We start from the raw sequence: 16,731 nt of genomic DNA on the forward strand, positions 1-16,731 counted from the left end.
TTCTAATTAAGGGGTCTGGTTCCACAGGCACCTCTAACAGGTGTTCCATGCTGTATGTAGGTTTTCCATTAAACCCATAGATGTTGTTCCAAATGTTTTATTTGATACTTTTTTACACATTTCCTTACAATTATACTTGCAATACATTTTGTTTTCCTGTGAAAAACATTTGCAATAGGAAAAAATATGCAGTCAATATCTTTGCATTGCAAAAAAAGCAGTAGAACTGTTCTTTTGTTAGCCTCTTGTGCTTAATTGCTGATATTTAAATTCCCAGCCCTCCATTTCCGTGATTAGCCAAGAAAAGGCCTATTCTCCTCTGAGGCTGAGCCCTCCTAACTCAGGCCTTAGTGCCATTAGAGACCTTAATAGTTGAAGTCATGGACAATTCTACAGTAGCAGAATTGTGTTGACTCAGATTTTTCACATAAAGTGTATGCCGAATTAAGAGTCAAAGATGTCTGCAGAAAGAATGGGGTGTCAGCTATAACATGACACCTCGCGTTTGAATGTATACTGAACAAAAAAAGAAACGCAACATGTAAAGTGGTCCCATGTTTCATAAGCTGAAATAAAAGATCCCAGAAATGTTCCATACGCACAAAAAGCTTATTTCTTTCAAGTTTTGTGCACTATGCCAGTGGAAGGGAGAAATGTAGCAGGTGACCCAACTGTTTGTAACTACTATGATTTCCCATTGTAGCCAATTCAGTTGCAGAAATTGTCTTACTGATTTTTCTGAAATTCTGTCACCGATTTGGTAACATAATTTTGAGTTTGAATCACTTAATAATTCCTAAACAAAATTGATATTAGTAAAAACACTAACTAATTGGTAGGTCTACCTTTACTTGTTACTTCTGTGAACTTTCATTATCCTCCCTCCTCATGAGGGAGATATCTTTAAGACATTTTCTCATTTATGTGGGTTTTTGGTAACAGTATTTCAAGTCAATGTTTCTTAAACTTAGAGAATGCAGAAAAAAATCTCCTAAACTAAATGTAAGTGTTGATATTAGCTGGCAGGGGTCTTTCTTCATTATTATTGTGTTTTAATGTATATCTTCTGTAATACCTTTTTTAAGACTTTTTCTGGTAAATGTTTTATAAGACAGATTTTATATCTGTCTGACAATAAATCAAAGCCTTTGCTTATTACATTTTTAGGATGGAAAACAATTGAAAAATGTATATATGCCTTAATTGATCAAACATATGGACTCATAGCTTTCATTTGACACCCAATTTGCCACCCCATTCGATAACCAATGCTCCTATGAACTTCACATGTTGGTGCTCATGGGTCCTTTTACATGGAAATGCCCTCGACCTGACAGTGGACCAGTGTGGGCAGTGGGCAAGTCTTTCTCGTGAGAAATTCCAGATCAATGGAGTGAACGGTGAAATCACATTTATATTATTACAGATACCCCCCCAGTACATTAGCACTTGGAAAGGACACATTTTTGTCAGGTGTGGAACTTAGATTTCCACCTCTCACTAACAAGAGAGGTCATGCAGCATTGCAGATGTCAGAAATTCCAAAAATCTATTTAGAGAGAAATAGTTGTTAGAATACTCTGAGAATTTCTTAATTGCATTTAGCTGAAAGGTTCCGTGGCTGTACCTTTGATCTAGTAGGTCGGTGTTGAGTGTTGTTGTCCAAGTAGACATGCCATGATGATAATCTAACACAAACATAGTATTAATAGTCAACGCAGTCAGCTATACTCGCTGAGAAAGCAGCACATGCTGCATGCCCCATTTCCTATAAATTTTCATTGGCAGGAAAAAGCTACAGCATATTTAGGTTGGGTTTTTGACTCCCAGCTCTAGGAGGAGAAAATGGAGCATGATAAATACATTTTATCTCTATTAATATAACCAATGTGTTTTGTTTTTTCATATTTTTTAGGAGTTATTGAAAAAGCAGACTACTGAAGAAGCTTAGAAAAGAAAGCAGAAAATGACCTGAATTCTCAGAAGTGAAAGATTAAGCTAAATGTGTCCGTATCACTCCCATTTCACCTGGGTCCACGCTTCAGTTTCCACTGCCAGATGGATTCCTATAATTTCCACTTTGAGAGAATGAGCAACCTGGACCTGCACCCTCTGAGCCTACCATTGAGTCGGCTCTCCCCAGCCAAGTCCACCAGCAGCATCGACCAGATCACCCACCAGCACGGCAAGGGAGACTCAGCCTACAGCTCCTTCTCTGGGGGCTCCAGTGCCCCGGAATATCCGTCCCCCCTCCTTTCAGACGACCTCCAGCACCACAGCCTGCACTACACAGACCTGAAGTATGTGAAGGCCATCTACCACCCCAACGTCCTCGACTCTGACGCCAAGAGCATGGATCAGCTCTACCGCTCGGTGGAAGCCATCTCAAACCAGTACCGCCACAACGATGGCTGCCTGAATGCTTCACAGTACTGTAATCAGAATCAGGAAACGCTACCGCCCCCTCCTCCCCTGCCGCCTCCACCCCCCGCCCGCCTGGACAGCTTCATAGCCACCAGGAACTTGGAGAACTGCAGGGCACAGCATGGCCCCGAGGGCCAGCTGGCAGACAGGCCACCTCCACAGCCCCAGACAAATAATTCTGATGCTGCCTGTCTCAAGCCTGACCTAGTCTATGGCCGCCGGGCCTCACAGCCCTATCACAGGGACCCAGTGGACCCTGACCACACAGTTAATAACACTGAGCAACAAAAGTCAGCAAACATCTTAAGCCGATCACCCCCTCGCACGAGTCAGCCTGAGCACCCCAAACAGCAGTCTGGTAGCGGCGATGGCGGGCACTTGGAGGGTCAGCGCAAGAGGGCGCACTTGGCCCACGGCTCCCTCATGCCGGAGCAGCAGCGGTCCGCCAGCCCCTGGCATGTGGCACAGAACATGGTCAACAGCAGCATCCAGCACCATGGCCAGTTCTACTTCGTTACAGGTGTTTGTAAGTCCAGTGTGAAGCATGGCTCTCTGTGTGTGCCAGAGGTGGGCAGTGAGAGCCCTGTGCCAGTGCCAGTGGAGACCCACAGGCTGGTGGAGAGGGAGAGTTCACACAACACCATGGACAACATGTTCAGGAACACCCAACTGATGCACCACAGCACCCATGACACCGCAACAACCAACGACAGGGAGTTTTACACCAAGAGTCAAGATGAGGAGAAACTGATTCAGAGTAGAATTTCATACGGCCCCTCTCACATTTCAAACCAGGGCTCGCGCAGTTTCGATGCCTTAGAGCAAAGTCACAAGGTCCAGAGCAGAGAGATCGGCAGGCATCACAGCCCCAACCACCACATCTTCTACTGCGGCCCAGAGGAGAACTGTCCTCCATTATCAAACTTCCATAACCTGGTAGTCCCTCCTCCAATCAGCATGGAGCAGGCCAACCACCACAAGAGAGACAAACAGGTCAAGAGAGGGAGGAGGCAGCCGTTAGGAGACGTTGCCAGCAAAAAAATCAACAAGGAAACCACCCCGCTTCTGTACCACCTCACTGGAGCCAACAGGGTGGCGCTGAGTTTGCACAAGCCCAAAAAGGACATTGAGGTCAGTGTGAAAGATGCAGGCCTGAACACAACCCCCATTAACTGTAGTGATATGACACCACAGGGTGAAACATCCAAGGAAGAGAGAGTGGAGGCTACCTCCCACCCCAGCAACACCCTGGATGACTCCTTCAAGAAGTACTACAAGGAGAAACTGAAGGACGCCCAGTCTAAGGTGCTCAGGGAGACCTCCTTTAAGAGGAGGGACCTGCAGCTGTCCTGGCCCCACAGAGTGAGGCAGAGGCCTGAGCTCAGGCCCACAGTACTTCACACTGTCTCCTCTTCACAGGACTCTGAGACCTCAACAGACACACTCACCCCCTCCCCAACACATTCTGAGGGGACAGATGAGGAGAACATAAAGGAAACGGTGAAGGAGGTTGAGAAAGTGAAAGAGAGCCTGGTGGTAAAGGACAGTGAAAAGGAAAACGGGAGACCAGCGAACGTTGCCCAACCTCAGGTGGCTCGAATCAGGGGAAGGAAGCGCCTGACTCCAGAGCAGAAGAAGCTGTGCTACTCCGAGCCGGAGAATCTGAACCAGCTGGGTGACACACCCTCCCACCACACAGCCTGCCGTTCCCTGGGCAACGAAAGTGAAGGAGGCCTGCTAGTGCTCTCAAGCGAGGAGGGGGAGCTGGGAGAACAGGGCCTGGTGGCAGCTAGGAGACAGATGTTTGAAACCAGAGGCAGGGCCATGTCTGCCTCCAGCCTCTCCAAGACATCCCTGAAGAACCTCCAGCACAAGGCCCTGGTGGCCTACATGGAGCGCAAGACGGGACACAAGGTGGCTGAGTCCCAGCAGCCCACCCCTCAAGTCTCTCAAGTCCCCAGCCAGAGGCACTCCACGGCTGGGAAGCCTTTTGACTGGGATCCCAGGCCTCAGTCTGGGAATAAAGAAGGCCCCAAGAAGAAGCTGCACAGGCCCCACTCCGCTGGCCGCATCCTAGACTCAACCTCCAGCTCGATAAGGTACTCACAGTTCAGCTCCAACTCCACCCAGGCCCGAGGTTATTCCCAACAGGCCAGCTGGAGAGAGTCACCCAGCCCCTCTCAGGGGAAGTCTGCCTCTGTGGAAAGTCTTCTGGACCAGCCTGAACCACCTGAGTTCTTCAGAAATCGTTCCACCTCAACGCCCCACGCATTTCAGGTAAGCCTCATCATCATCAGAACACTAGCCTCACTCACCAGGCTTTAATGGTATTTGTAGAATTTCATAGAATTTTATAGAGGCCCGTGTCACTTTTCTGAATGTACCACAATAAATGTTCAAAGAGTGTTATTAATGTTGATTATTGGTATGGGTTTGGCTACAGGGTCACAACTACATGAATGATCCCTCACCAGTTAATACTTTGGACACTTCCAGGTATGTTGCCCTCACTAGCTTATTGGGAATGTGGGAGTATCTGTGCCTGTAATATTTACTGTAAACCGTGTGTTGTACACGGATGCTTGCTCAAACTTGATTTACTGCGGAAAAACACATACAGTGCCTTCAGAAAGTATTCACACCCCTTGACTTTTTCCACATTTTGTTGTTACAGCCTGAATTTAAAATTGATTCAATTGAGATATTGTGTTTCACTGGCCTACGCACAATACCCCATAATGTCGAAGTGGAATTGTTTTTAGAAATGTTTACAAATTAATTAAAAATGAAAAGATGAAATGTCTTGAGTCAATAAGTATTCAACCCCTTTGTTATGGCAAGCCTAAATACAATGTGGACACCCCTTAAAATGAGTGGATTCAGCTTTTGCAGCCACACCCGCAATCTCCATAGATAAACATTGGCAGTAGAATGGCCCGTACTGACGAGCTCAGTGACTTTCAACGTGGCACTGTCATAGGATACCACCTTTCCAACAAGTCAGTTCATCAAATTTCTGCCCTGCTAGAGCTGCCCTTGTCAACTGTAAGTGCTGTTATTGTGAAGTGGAAATGTCTAGGAGCAAGAACGGCTCAGCCGCGAAGTGTTAGGCCACACAAGTTCACAGAATGGGAGCGCCAAGTGCTGTAGCGCATAAAAATCGTCTGTCCTCGGTTGCAACACTCACTACAGAGTTCCAAACTGCATCTGGAAGCAACATCAGCAGAAAAACTGTTCGTCTGGAGCTCCATGAAATGGGTTTCAATGGCCGAGCAGCCGCACACAAGCCTTAGATCACCATGTTCAATGCCAAGCGCCGGCTGGAGTGGAGTAAAGCTCGCCGCCATTGGACTTTGGAGCAGTGGAAACACGCTCTCTAGATTGATGAATCACGCTTCACCAATCTGGGTTTGGCGGATTCCAGGAGAACGCTACCTGCCCGAATGCATAGTGCCAACTGTAAAGATTGGTGATGAGGAATATTGGTCTGGGGCTGTTTTTCATGGTTCGGGCTAGGCCCCTTAGTTCCAGTAAAGGGAAATCTTAACGCTGCGGTATACAATGACATTCTAGACGATTCTGTGCTTCCAACTTTGTGGCAACAGTTTGGGGGAAGGCCATTTCCTGTTTCAGCATGACAATGCCCCCGTGCTCAAAGCGAGGTCCGTACAGAAATGGTTTGTCGAGATCAGTGTGGAATAACTTTACTTGCCTGCACAGAGCCTTGACCTCATCCCCATCGAACACCTTTGGGATGAATTGGAATGCCGACTGCGAGCCAGGCTTAATTGCCCAACATCAGTGCCCGACCTCACTAATGCTCTTGTGGCTGAATGGAAGCAAGTCCACACAGCAATGTTCCAACATCTAGTGGAAAGCTTTCCCAGGAGAGTGGAGGATGTTATAGCCGCAAAGGGAGGACCAACTCCATATTAATGCCCATGATTTTGGAATGAGATGTCCACATACTTTTGGCTATGTAGTGTAAGTTCAAGTCATATAATAAGTTGCATGGATGACTACCTAATCTCTGTACCCCACACATACAATTATCTGTAAGGTCCATCAGTTGAGCAGTGCATTTCATACACAAATTTGACCACAAAGACCAGGGAGGTTTTCCAATGCCTCGCAAAGAAGGAAACTTATTGGTAGATGGGTAAAAAAACAGACATTGAATATCCATTTGAGCATGGTGAAGTTATTAATTACACTTTGGATGGTGTATCAATACACCCAGCCACTACAAAGATACAGGCGTTCTTCCTAACTCAGTTGCCGAGGATGCATCAACAACATTGTAGTTACTCCACAATACTAACCTGAGTGAAAAGAAAGCCTGTACAGATTAAAAAATATTCCAAAACATGCATCCTGTTTGCAATAAGGCACGAAAGTAGAACTGCAAAGAAATTAACTTTTGTCCTAAATAGAAAGTGTTATGTTTTGGGCAAATCCAACACATCACTAAGTACCACTCTTCATATTTTCAAGCATGGTGGTGGCTGCATCATGTTATGGGTATGCTTGTCATCGGCAAGGACTAGGGTGTTTTTAGGATAAAAAGAAACTGAATAGAGCTAACCACAGGCAAAATCCTTGAGGAAAACCTGGTTCAGTCTGCCTTCCAACAGACACTTTGAGACAAATTCACCTTTCAGCAGGACAATAACCTAAAACACAAGACAAAATGTACACTGGATTTGCTTACAAAGATGGCATTGAATGTTCCTGAGAGGCCTAGTTACAGTTTTGAAAATCTATGGCAAGACTTGAAAATGGCTGTCTAACAATGATCAACAACCAACTTAACAGAACTTGAAGAATTAAAAATATAATAACGTGCAAATATTGCACAATCCAGGTGTACAAAGGTCATAGATACTTACCCTGAAAGGCACACAGCTGTAATCGCTGTCAAAGGTGATTCTAACATGTATTAACTCAGGGGTATGAATACTTACAGTGCCTACGGAAAGTATTCAGACCCCTTGACTTTTTCGACATTTTGTTAAGTTACAGCCTTATTCTAAAATGTATTAAGTCGTTTTTTTCCCCTCATCAATATACACACAATACCCCATAATGACAAAGCAAAAACAGTTTTTTTGAAATCTTTGCAAATGTATTAAAAATAAAATAATACAAATATCACATTTTACATGCAGTAATCAAAAGTTTGGACACACCTACTAATTTCAGGGTTTTTCTTTATTTTTACTATTTTCTATATTGTAGAATAATAGTGAAGACATCACAAGTATGAAATAACACATATGGAATCATGTAGTAACCAAAAAAGTGTTCAACAAATCAAAATATATTTTGTACTCTTCAAAGTAGCCACCCTTTGCCTTGATGAAGGCTTTGCACAATTTTTTTGTTGTTGTGCCGCGACACAATCCTGTCTCGGAGCTCTACGGACAATTCCTTCGGCCTCATGGCTTGGTTTTTGCTCTGACATGCGCTGTCAACTGTGGGACCTTTATATAGACAGGTGTGTGCCTTTCCAAATCATGTCCAATCAATTGAATTTACCACAGGTGGACTTCAATCAAGTTGTAGAAACATCTCAAGGATGATCAATGGAAACAGGATGCATTTTACCTTAATTTTGTGTCTTATTGCAAAGGGTCTGAATATTTATGTAAATAAGGTATTTCTGTTTTTTATTTTTAATACATTTGCAGAAGATTCTAATAACCTGTTTTCGCTTTTTCATTATGGGGTATTGTGTGTAGATTGCTGAAGATTTTTATGTAATCAATTTTAGAATATGGTTGTAACGTATCAAAATGTGGAAAAAGTCAAGTGGTCTGAATACTTTCCGAAGGCACTGTATGTAAATTAGATATTTCAGTATTTAATTTCAATAAAATAAAAAAATGTGTCTAAAAACATGTTTTCACTTTGTCATTATGGGGTATTGTGTGTAGATGGGTGAGAAAAAAATATATTGAATGAATTTTGAATTCAGGCTGTAACACAACATATTGTGGAATAAGTCAAGGGGTATGAATATTTTCTGAAGGCACTGTATACCATACCAACATTCCATTCTGAGAAGTATATAGACATAACATCAAGATAGAAGCATTAAACCTACATTACAACTATATTCAGGGAGTCTTTTTCTAAACTAGTGTTTTTTAATAAGCTATGATTTGGGTAAGATAAGAACATACCATATCTGAAAGGAAACTGACACGTCAGTCTCCAAAGCATCTGAATATCATCACAATCTCTGTCTTATTTTTCAGTGCTCAGACTCCGAGGCCATTAGATGAGGAGACGGTGGTAATGAGGAGAGGCCAGGCCATGTCGGTCCCTGAGGGTCAGCGGGTCCGGGTGGTGGCCCAGCGGGGGAAGTCCATGGAGGAGCTGGGTATGTCCCAGGTCAGCCGCTCCCTGGTCCTTAATAAGAGCTCTGAGCAGCTGGACCAGCTCTGCAGTAGGCAGATGGGCCCAGGACCAGGCCAGGAGAAGAGGATCGTCTCATTCTTCGGCGAGGGCCAGGAGAAAGCCCAGAGGCAGACCAAGAGGAAGCCCCTCTTCAAGCAAGAATCTGCACCACAGCTGGGCAGCGAGGAAGACAAAGAGGAGATGACTAAAAGCACCAGGGAGTCTAGTGAGTCTGTCTCCCCGGCATGGAGAACCTCGTCTCGGGTCAGGACTCGCTCAGATGGCTCCCCCAGATCATATGACTTTGGCCCCCTCGTTAAAGATGAGATCGAGACCACTATGCGACCGTTATGCGACGTCCCACTCCCACCGTCCCATAACGGTCAGGAGTCCAGTGAGAGAGCGGTCAAGTCTACCTCAACTTCTCCCTCCATACCCATCAATCCTAGGGGCACTAGCGAGAGCAAGACTGGCTCCAGGTAGGTGACCATATAATGATAAAGTGACCCTCACTCCGCATACGACATTCTCATCATTTAAATCAATGTTACTGTATAAATGGCTATTTATCACTGTTGATATTATTTGAATAATTCAATTTTCGAATGTCTTTCTCATTCCAGCAGAGTGAAGACCACCCGTCCTTTACACCACTCTGTGGTGAGAGAGCAGTCAGTGGACGAGCCCAGTGTGAGTCCCAAGTCCCCTCAAGAAGTCTCCCTGAGCTGTGGAGTCACCACAGACCCCACTCTGTGGATCATACCACCTGAACCAGGGAGCAAAGACAAGGGCGAGGACTCAGCACTTTCTGATTATCTGGCCAAGGGAGAAACTCCAAATCTAGCCCCTGCTCCGGCAGCTTGTGAGCCCCTTACAATTTCCTCCACCACACCAGTCCCTGACACTGACACTTCCCAGAGTGGGGAGGGCGAGCAACCAGAGGAAGAAAAGGAAACCGGTGCGGTGGAGGAGGAGACCCCAGCAGGCGAGACAGAGAGCCCAGAAAAGACACCAACCACAGAGGAGTCAAAGTGGGAGGAGCTGGTGGAGGAGGTGGTCACAGCGGACCAATCGCTGGCTCGGGTGCTGCACCCGTTGACCAATCGTAAGACGGCGCTGATGCTAATGGAGCATCTACTGTCGGAGGACACTCTGCTGATGGAGGAGCACTATAAGAAGAAGCAGGAGCAGAGAGATGCTGCAGACAGGTGACTATCTCATCATTAGACACATTATACTGCACCGGTTCAGGTGTCTGATGGCCAGACCCTCGATCAGCAGGTGCCATGTTACCTGCTGTTACGTCAACGCGCCTAGATATCTGCTTACAAATTGCAGTTAGATTAAGAGACACGTGTAAAAGACAATCTCATGGCTAAAGACCGATGAGCATCTTTTCAAGGTTAATCTCATCCATATACATCACTATCATCAGTATCATGCGTGTGTCTTTTTCCGCTCTCTCTCTACCTGAAGCTCTGAAACAGTGGATGATGCTGAAGCACCTCCCACATCTCCTGATGATGATGATCAAATCCAACCCCAACCAGAGCCACTGAGCAAGGCGGATGTCACGGAGAAGAAGGTCATTATTGCTTTTCAGCTCTGCATTATGTTTTTTTTTTGTAATAGAAGTGGATTTACTTTATCTCTGCCAGTTGATGATGTCATCTTAATATCATCTGGATGTAGTTTATTAACTAAGTAGGTTTGGCATCACCTGATGAAGTCTGCCCTGATTATTGAGATGCCAGATAAGAGTCTGACAGTTTATCTTATGTCCTGTTTGTTTTGAGCTGACCACAAAGAGCCCAAAAGCACAATGTCATGTATAATGTTCTCTCTCAAACTCACCAATTCCCTCCCCTTCCTACAGAGGCTGCTGGTGGCGTGTATTGAGGAGCGCCTGCGGGCCCTGGAGGAGCCCTGTGGTGCCCTGCAGGTGGAGATGCGTGAGAATGGGGTGTGGGGCGAGGCCGTGGAGGCCCTGGTTCGGGAGCGATGTACGCCCGTGGAGCTGGAGCGCTACAGCCTGTTCATCGGAGACCTGGAACGCGTGGTCAGCCTGCTGCTGTGTCTGTCCTCTCGGCTGGCCCGCGTGCAGAACGCCCTGAGTACCGTGGACCAGCACACAGACGAAGAGGAGAAGGTGAGAGAGACTGAAACTGTAGTGATGCGATCATGCTTTCAACCACTCATAGGCCTGATGTTTACTTGGGATCAAACATGCAACGTGCAAACATGCTGGTTGAAAAAAGCACCTTATCTGAGCAATTGTGAGACATTAAGAGGGATTGTTGATGTTGTTTATTTGATTTATTGCCTTTAATAGGTTTTGTAATGAACATGCTGACAGTGTTTCTCAGATGGATATGTACTTTTCAGTCAATTCCTAATAAGATATTATGATTAGACTGCAATGTATATCACCCGATGTCATGTGATTCCCCTCTGATTATCTCCACTGTAGTTTCTTGCTAAATGTTCTAGTTTTGTGTGCTTCAAATTTGCTTAAGTGCCCATGCTAAATTCTGATGTTTTATTGTTTCCCTGGATCTTCATATTTGTATTCAATGGGCTCATAGTTGAAATATTTCTATGAATTTCACATTGACTGCCCTTCGTATTGAGCGTGTTTTAGTGGCTTGTGTTTTCTGCTGCTATCAGCAGTGCTGGTATTTACAATGAATCACCCAAACTCCAAACCAGTTTCGATGCAAATTTCTATCTGTCCTGCCCTCTGTTGACAAAAAGAAATACTGCATCACTTTACTGTGAAACTGCAACATGAGCTTACTTGACTGGCAGTTTCTCCATAACAGCTGACCACAAAATGCCTTTCCATAAACACTACTAGTACACATTGGATAATGATGAAACATTTAGGGAATGTCGTGATTCATTTAATCCAACCTTTTTTAATCCCTTGGCAGGATTCTCTGGACAACCGTCACCGTCTGCTGTGCAAGCAGTGGGAGGACGCCAAAGACCTGAAGGACAACCTGGACAGACGGGAGAGGATGGTGTCTAACTTCCTGTCTCGCTGCCTGACGGCCGAGCAGCTACAGGACTACCAGCACTTCGTCCAGACCAAGGCCTCGCTCCTCATCAGGATGAAGGACCTGGACGAGAGGCAACGTCTGGGGGAAGAGCAGCTGGAGTCCCTGCTCAACACCCTTCCTCCCTGGGGACCACCATTAGGCCCCCATCCTAGTCTCTCATCTCCCCCAGATGTCCATCAACTCTCTGGGCTTATAGAGCCCTGAATCGCCTCTACTTCATCCATCCTGGGCTGTCACCAGCCAGCAAAATTACATGGATGTCTGTAAAACAACAAAGGAGTCCCTCAGACTCCATCTGTCCATATGTATGTATAAGGAATATCTGTGTGCCTTTAGAGGGGTGTAGAAGTTAGGACTACAGTGTGGAATGTTCAGTATATCTATTATCACTATAATTTTATGTCCTTTTCACCTCCGCCTTTGACTATGAAAAACAATATAAGCTTTAAGATTGTATTCTGGCCTGGAAGTAGTCTTGTTGATCAATCATACTGTACTGTATGTGTCTGTCTGAAGCCTGGTGAGTGAGGATAGCCTGATAAGGTTGCTAAAATACTGTATATCTCAGTCAAAGTAGGTGGTAGATTTAATCTTGTGTTTTTTTTACGCATTTAAAATGAAGGCACTATAGATGAAAACCAAAAAGGTGAATGAAAAAAGCACTTTGATATGTAACTGCACATTTCTGTTTTCTTTTGAAAACACTAAGTTCAAAAGCTAAGCCTTACTCCATCCAATGTTGTTTTTTCAACTGATTTATATAGGAAGTTTAGGAAGTTGGTGGCACCTTAATTGGGGAGAACAGGCTCGTGGTAATGGTCGGAGTGGTTTCCATGTGTTTGATGCCATTCCATTCGCTCCATTTCGGCCATTATTATGAGCCGTCCTCCCCTCAGCAGCCTCCACTGGTGGTATGTATGACATTCAACGATGCCAATTATGTACAGGATAACCCACTGCAATTCAGGCTACAGATGGTATGTCTTATGGTTTCACGCTGACAAAGTTCCACCAGAGAGGTGAACCTCTTAAAAAGATATTAAGCATTTCCATTCCAGATATTTGTTTTGAAATATCCTTTGTATCTGACAAACTACGCTGACTTGAAATTATACAAAAAAATGTATGTCCAAGAACTTAAAACTCTCTTTCCTTTACCTCCTTCCACTAGACTGTTTATTAGGCTCTCTCACAGTACTCTGTTCTCGCTCTAGTAATAGTTTTAATGGAATCCTTGTGGTGGCCTTCAATGTCAACATTCCCCAGGAAAAGCCTTCATGAGGCATGCCTATTTATTTGTTTTGACTTATGTGGAAATGCACAACCACAAATCTTCATTTTTGACATTTTTTTTGGCATAATAATGCAAAAAAATTATGAATGCATAATAATGTTTGCTTTGTGTTCTTTGGTCCTTGTGTGATGTTGATTTCTGTTTTGCTATGATCAATATTGTTTGAATAATTTGACCAAGTGAAAGCACAGTTGTTATGATCCTGTGCTAAATGATGATCCAGCAGAGCTTACTTACATCACTGCTTCCCTCTGATTGATACTGTATGTGTTCATTGTGAGGGGATTAGGATGAGAGAAACCTTTTCCTGTTTAAGTAACAGTACCGTGTGTTTGCTTTGTGTTCTTTGGTCCTTGTTTGTTTTCCCAATCCTATTAATTCACAGATGAATATTTTATTATTGCTCCCATACATGTGCTCATGTACTATATAACGTTCACCCACGAGTGGATCTTCTGTTTGAGGACTTCCTCAGGCATTGATGGTTTCAGAACTGAAAGAAAGAAAAAAATCAATGTACTTTTCATCGGCAGAATGGATTATTTTGTGAAATAATTAGGGAGAACACAAACAATATACATTTCCACAAAATATTCTAATGTACACTGCTCAACTCTCTCACTCTAAACATTTCTCTGGAGATTTACGGCGATGTCCATTTCAGTTTGCTAAACAAATGTGTGTTTGTTTTGGCCTTTGTATAGAGGACAGCCACAAAGGTTAAGTGGGACTCTGCCTCAGAGCCTCGTTGTTTATATGGCCTGAAGGAATTCCTGAGACATGCGAAAGATCTGTCCCTGGAAACCGAGGCAGAGTATCACCAACAGAAAGGACATTCTTGCTTTCAACAGACCCATGCTATTTCCTGTTATGTATATAAACATGTATTATTGTTAGTAACTTATCACTTATTTTTACCCATTTGTCAAAAAGTGTTTTGTTAATAAATATCCCACAACAGGACTGATGTTTTTAAGCAGGTATTGCTTGTTTAGTGGGTGTAGGGTTTTGCAATCCGGAAAGAGATCCAATTAGAAATAATAATCACAACGAATGACACGTTTATTGGTTTTCAATGAATCCCAGTCTTGGGATGACAGTATGGACCTTTGTATTTCCTCTGGCTGTCTTCATTGTGTCTGACTCACTGTCACCTCCCTGTGTTGTGTTTTGTTTGCCTTGTGGAAAGATTTCTTAATTTGTTGCTTGAAATTTTCATGACATTTGTTATATTGTGAATAAATTAAACATTCTCCTTCCACCAAACCGTTCGCTATCTCTGAATAAAAATGGCCTGAGGTACATCTAACTAATTTTATGCTTCTTGAAACATCTTTTGAAACAACAGATTCATAATGTTAACAGCTGTTAATGTCTTCAGTAATATGGTATGTGTTATATGGAGAGGCTGATATGGTATGTGTTATATGGAGAGGCTGATATGGTATGTGTTATATGGAAAGGCTGATATGGTATGTGTTATGTGGAGAGGCTGATATGGTATGTGTTATATGGAGAGGCGGAAATGGTATGTGTTATATGGAGAGGCTGAAATGGTATGTGTTATATGGAGAGGCTGATGAGCTCTAATTCAGTGGGATTCGATCGGCTTGTTGAAGGGAGGCATCTCCCCATGTCCTCTGGCCTCGTTAGCAGCTCTGATGGAATGCTGCCCAGTTTGTTTGTGAACAACAACAAACGCCTATTATGAGGCATTGAATGTTTGAGAAAAAAACAGGATTTTTTTTGGCACATCCCTCCAGAAACCAAGAGCGAGATGCCAGAATACAGCATTAACTAACTTCCAATAGCAAAGTACCTTTCGTCGGACTCCCAAGGTTACTAGAGAAGGTCAAGCTAAGCATATGCATACTGTAGCAAACAGGACATAAAACTAAATTGGATTTTACAATAAACTGATTGAGAGACATTTGCAATATACAAGGATAGCAAAACCTGTGTTACACAGATCTCATATGCAAGCTACTGTAGTGTGGGTAGTGGTCCAGTGAATATTCAGGCTACTGTAGTGTGGGTAGTGGTCCAGTGAATATTCAGGCTACAGTAGTGTGGGTAGTGGTCCAGTGTATATTCAGGCTACAGTAGTGTGGGTAGTGGTCCAGTGTATATTCAGGCTACAGTAGTGTGGGTAGTGGTCCAGTGAATATTCAGGCTACTGTAGTGTGGGTAGTGGTCCAGTGAATATTCAGGCTACTGTAGTGTGGGTAGTGGTCCAGTGAATATTCAGGCTACAGTAGTGTGGGACTGTGGGTAGTGATCCAAAAAGTGTTGTGTAATAAAAAACAGTGACGAGTCATTCGTGTGACTGTGTCCTCGCCCCTGGCCCTGCTGCAGTGGGAACATTTGTTCCAGCCCTGGGGTGAGAATTGGCTTGACGCAGATATTTCAATGCGAAGGAGGTGACATCATGAGAGGGGCAGAGACACAGCTTGAGTAAGCCTGTTCACTTCTCATCTCTTCAGCCTTGGGGGCCCAGGCTGACATTAGCACATGCTCAGTTAGCTGAATCACAATCTCATGCTGCCTATATGAAGCCACAAAACCAACAAACAGAGAGATGTTTCACATGCTGATATTTGGGATGCCAGAGTTCAGTAGATGGTTTTATCTTCATGAAATATAGTTTTTTTCCTAACACTGGCAAATGACATATAATTATTAGTAAAGTATGTATTGTATGAGAGCAATGACACAGATTAAAGACAAAAGGCATATGATTTGAAAATCATACTAGAGATTTCATAAGCATGTCTTTGCATTTTACCAACTCAACCCTTAAACAGTTTATCACTATTCACTCACCATAACACATTCATACTACAGGAATCTTGAACAGTTAGGCCACATACTATTGTTCATTTTCACAATTATTCAGTACTACAGCCTCTTCCCACAAATGTATTTCTTAGAAAGAAAATCAATCAAAAATGACCTATAATATATTTCACAGTTCGACGACTATACAAGGAAATGATTATAAAAATGGAAATCACCAACACAGAGAGTGAAGGCACTATAAATGTCCAGGCATGAAACCATATCCATACCCTATTCTCCTCTTAATCACATGTTTAATACAGGAACACAATCATGTTTAAATGGATTCTTAATCTGTTGTTGAAATGGTCATGTACAGATTTAGTTTGACAAGGATCTGCTGAAATGGACGTTGAATCCCATTAGTATGTCATGCATTACTAATTCAATATGAAATAAAACATGTGACACACCATTAGATACACTAAGAATTCAATGTGCATGACACAACAGAGAGTACCACATTTTACAAGTTACTTACTATACCTCCTATCCTGATAATATGTTTTCTTGAGGTTTGATTGCTAAAAAGGGAGAGGACTGGAATCATATGCTGGTTGCTCTTGTTGATTTATGAAAACTAAGTTCAACACAACTGAATAAAACCCTTATGTACATACTGTACCCCCATATGTTCCTTCCTCTTATATCCCTATATTGTCATCTCTAAATCAGAGTAAAAACCCTCAAAAGCATACATGATTAAATAGA

At 43.5% G+C, this 16,731-nt stretch overlaps 1 protein-coding gene across 3 annotated transcripts in view; it reads left to right on the forward strand.

Moving 5' to 3' along the window:
- shroom1 (shroom family member 1) overlaps window positions 1-14,495 on the forward strand; it is a 45,863-nt gene extending 31,368 nt beyond the window's left edge. For 2 of the 3 annotated variants that reach the window (XM_014136803.3, XM_014136804.3), the window contains exons 2-8: window positions 1,916-4,701; window positions 4,868-4,920; window positions 8,685-9,305; window positions 9,450-10,034; window positions 10,303-10,411; window positions 10,703-10,975; window positions 11,760-14,495. In XM_014136803.3, coding sequence (XP_013992278.3) covers window positions 2,059-4,701; window positions 4,868-4,920; window positions 8,685-9,305; window positions 9,450-10,034; window positions 10,303-10,411; window positions 10,703-10,975; window positions 11,760-12,092 — 4,617 coding nt within the window. In that variant the 5' untranslated portion in view covers window positions 1,916-2,058 and the 3' untranslated portion in view covers window positions 12,093-14,495. The remainder of the gene's footprint in view (window positions 1-1,915; window positions 4,702-4,867; window positions 4,921-8,684; window positions 9,306-9,449; window positions 10,035-10,302; window positions 10,412-10,702; window positions 10,976-11,759) is intronic. The other variant, XM_082960233.1, reaches the window with a different exon arrangement.
- Window positions 14,496-16,731: the final 2,236 nt, after the last annotated feature.

Source organism: Salmo salar, chromosome 13 (genome assembly GCF_965601325.2).
Source record: "Salmo salar chromosome 13, fSalSal1, whole genome shotgun sequence".
Taxonomy (NCBI): Eukaryota; Metazoa; Chordata; class Actinopteri; order Salmoniformes; family Salmonidae; genus Salmo; species Salmo salar.